The following is a 1954-nucleotide window of genomic DNA, read 5'->3' on the forward strand; positions in this document are numbered from 1 at the left end:
CTGTCGGCAAAACGATATTTCTACAACTATTCTTCAAGCGCCTTCCCTCAGACATCCAACAGGGATTATTCACTGTCAAGGGAAAACTTGCCATTGATGAACTTGCTAAATTAGCTAATGAGTTTAGGGCTTCAGTTAAAGTTACTTTTACATCACAGACAAAGCGTGTTGTTACAGGCTGAACATGTTACAAAACTCACTATTCAAGTAAATACTCTTCAAACTCAAGTGCAACAACTATCACGTCCTATCACAACAAACAATAAGCAGCGATACAGGTCAAGAAGTAGGTCCAAAGGGAGGGAAGATATTTGCTACTACCACAAAAGACTCGAGAATGCAAAGAACAAGTGTCTTCGGCCATGCGACTTCAGCAAGGCTTTAAACAGCAAAGGCGAACGTTAGAGGCGCATAATGTTTGCTACACCTCTCCCCTGCTTCTTCATGTAAGGGACACTCTTCAATGCAAGATTCCTAGTCGACACTGGCGCCGAGGTCAGCAAACTGCATGCAGCAGCAAATCAAAAATCCTTTCCACCGATATAGAACATATATGCAACATATGGATCACTCTTAATCTCAAACTCAACGCACATTTCAGTGGACTTTCTATGTAGCAGCTGTGTCTCAAGCCAAACTTGGTGCCGATTTTTTGAGAAACTTCAACCTGTTAGTAGACACTAAAGATTGACGATCTGTTGACACGACTTCTACAAGAACACCAGGATCACCTATAACAAGTCTTCACACGTCTGCATGACTACTGCACCCAAAATAATATCGACAAGAGAGATATGGAGTTTCATCCATTCCTTTTTTTGGCCGTGCAGTCTCTGCAGCAGGTATCACTCCACTTTCTGCCAAATATGAAGCCATTCAACAGTTTCCTAAGCCATCAACACAGCACCAGCTTAAAGAATTTTTAGGGATGATTAACTACAACAGATTCATTCCAAAGTGTTCTCTACTTCTTCACCCTTTATATTCCTTGATCAAACCATACAAGAGGGGTCAGTCTGTTGCTCTTGTTTGAACTCCTGAAGCTGATTATGCTGCTAAGCAAGCCCTCAGTGCATCAATACACAGCTTTCAAAGTCAAGGTGCTCCAACATCCATCACTACTGATGCCTCCAACACTGACACTGGAGCTGTTCTCCAACAATATATGGAAGGTGGATGGAAACCTCTGGCCTTTTTCTCCAAGAAACTAAATTATTCTGAACGGAACTATAGCAGACTTGATCGAGAACTAATAGCTGTTTACAAAGCGATCAAATGGTTTCAGCATTTAATAGCAGGCAAGAAGTTCCACAACTTCACAGATCACAAGCCACTCTCCACTATCTTCAACACCAAAAAGTCTACCTACACTCCTTGACAACTTCGTCATACTGACTACATCCAGTTCACTACAGACATCAAGTACGTCAAAGGACAAGATAATACTCCAGCTGATGATCTGTCTCGCAATGTCTCTGCTGTCAATTCTCCCTCATTGATTATGCAGCAATTGCCACCAAGCCAATGATGCCGAGCTTAAGGACAATCCTGCACTTTAAATGAAGAAAATTAAAGTTCCTGGAATAAATATCGACCTATATGCTGACATTTCTTCAGATATCATTCGTCCATATATGCCTCAGAATTATCGAGTTCCTATCCTCAAGCAACTCCACGACACTTCGCATCCTGGTACATGTGCATGACATCTTATGGCCTCAAGTTTTGTCTGGACTGGTATAAACAAAGATGCAAGATGCTGGACGCATTCCTGTATAAATTGTCAGTCCTCCAAGGTCACTCGCCATACTGTTTCTCCTGCTATGACTTTCTAGCCAGTTACTTCTAGATTCGATCATTTTCATCTTGATTTAGTAGGCACCCTGCCTTACTCCAATGGATACTAGTACATCCTTACCTGTGTCGACAGATTCACTAGATGGCCAGACGCAAT

At 41.9% G+C, this 1954-nt stretch overlaps 1 protein-coding gene across 1 annotated transcript in view; it reads left to right on the forward strand.

Moving 5' to 3' along the window:
- Nucleotides 1-182, forward strand: part of LOC138866764 (uncharacterized) — a 3759-nt gene extending 3577 nt beyond the window's left edge. The window contains exon 3 of the mRNA XM_070140494.1: nt 1-182. This exon is cut by the window's left edge and continues 376 nt beyond it. Within this exon, the coding sequence (XP_069996595.1) occupies nt 1-182 (182 nt within the window).
- The last annotated feature ends 1772 nt before the right edge of the window (nt 183-1954 follow it).

The sequence above is a fragment of the Penaeus vannamei genome, chromosome 27 (genome assembly GCF_042767895.1).
Source record: "Penaeus vannamei isolate JL-2024 chromosome 27, ASM4276789v1, whole genome shotgun sequence".
In the NCBI taxonomy this organism is placed as follows: domain Eukaryota; kingdom Metazoa; phylum Arthropoda; class Malacostraca; order Decapoda; family Penaeidae; genus Penaeus; species Penaeus vannamei.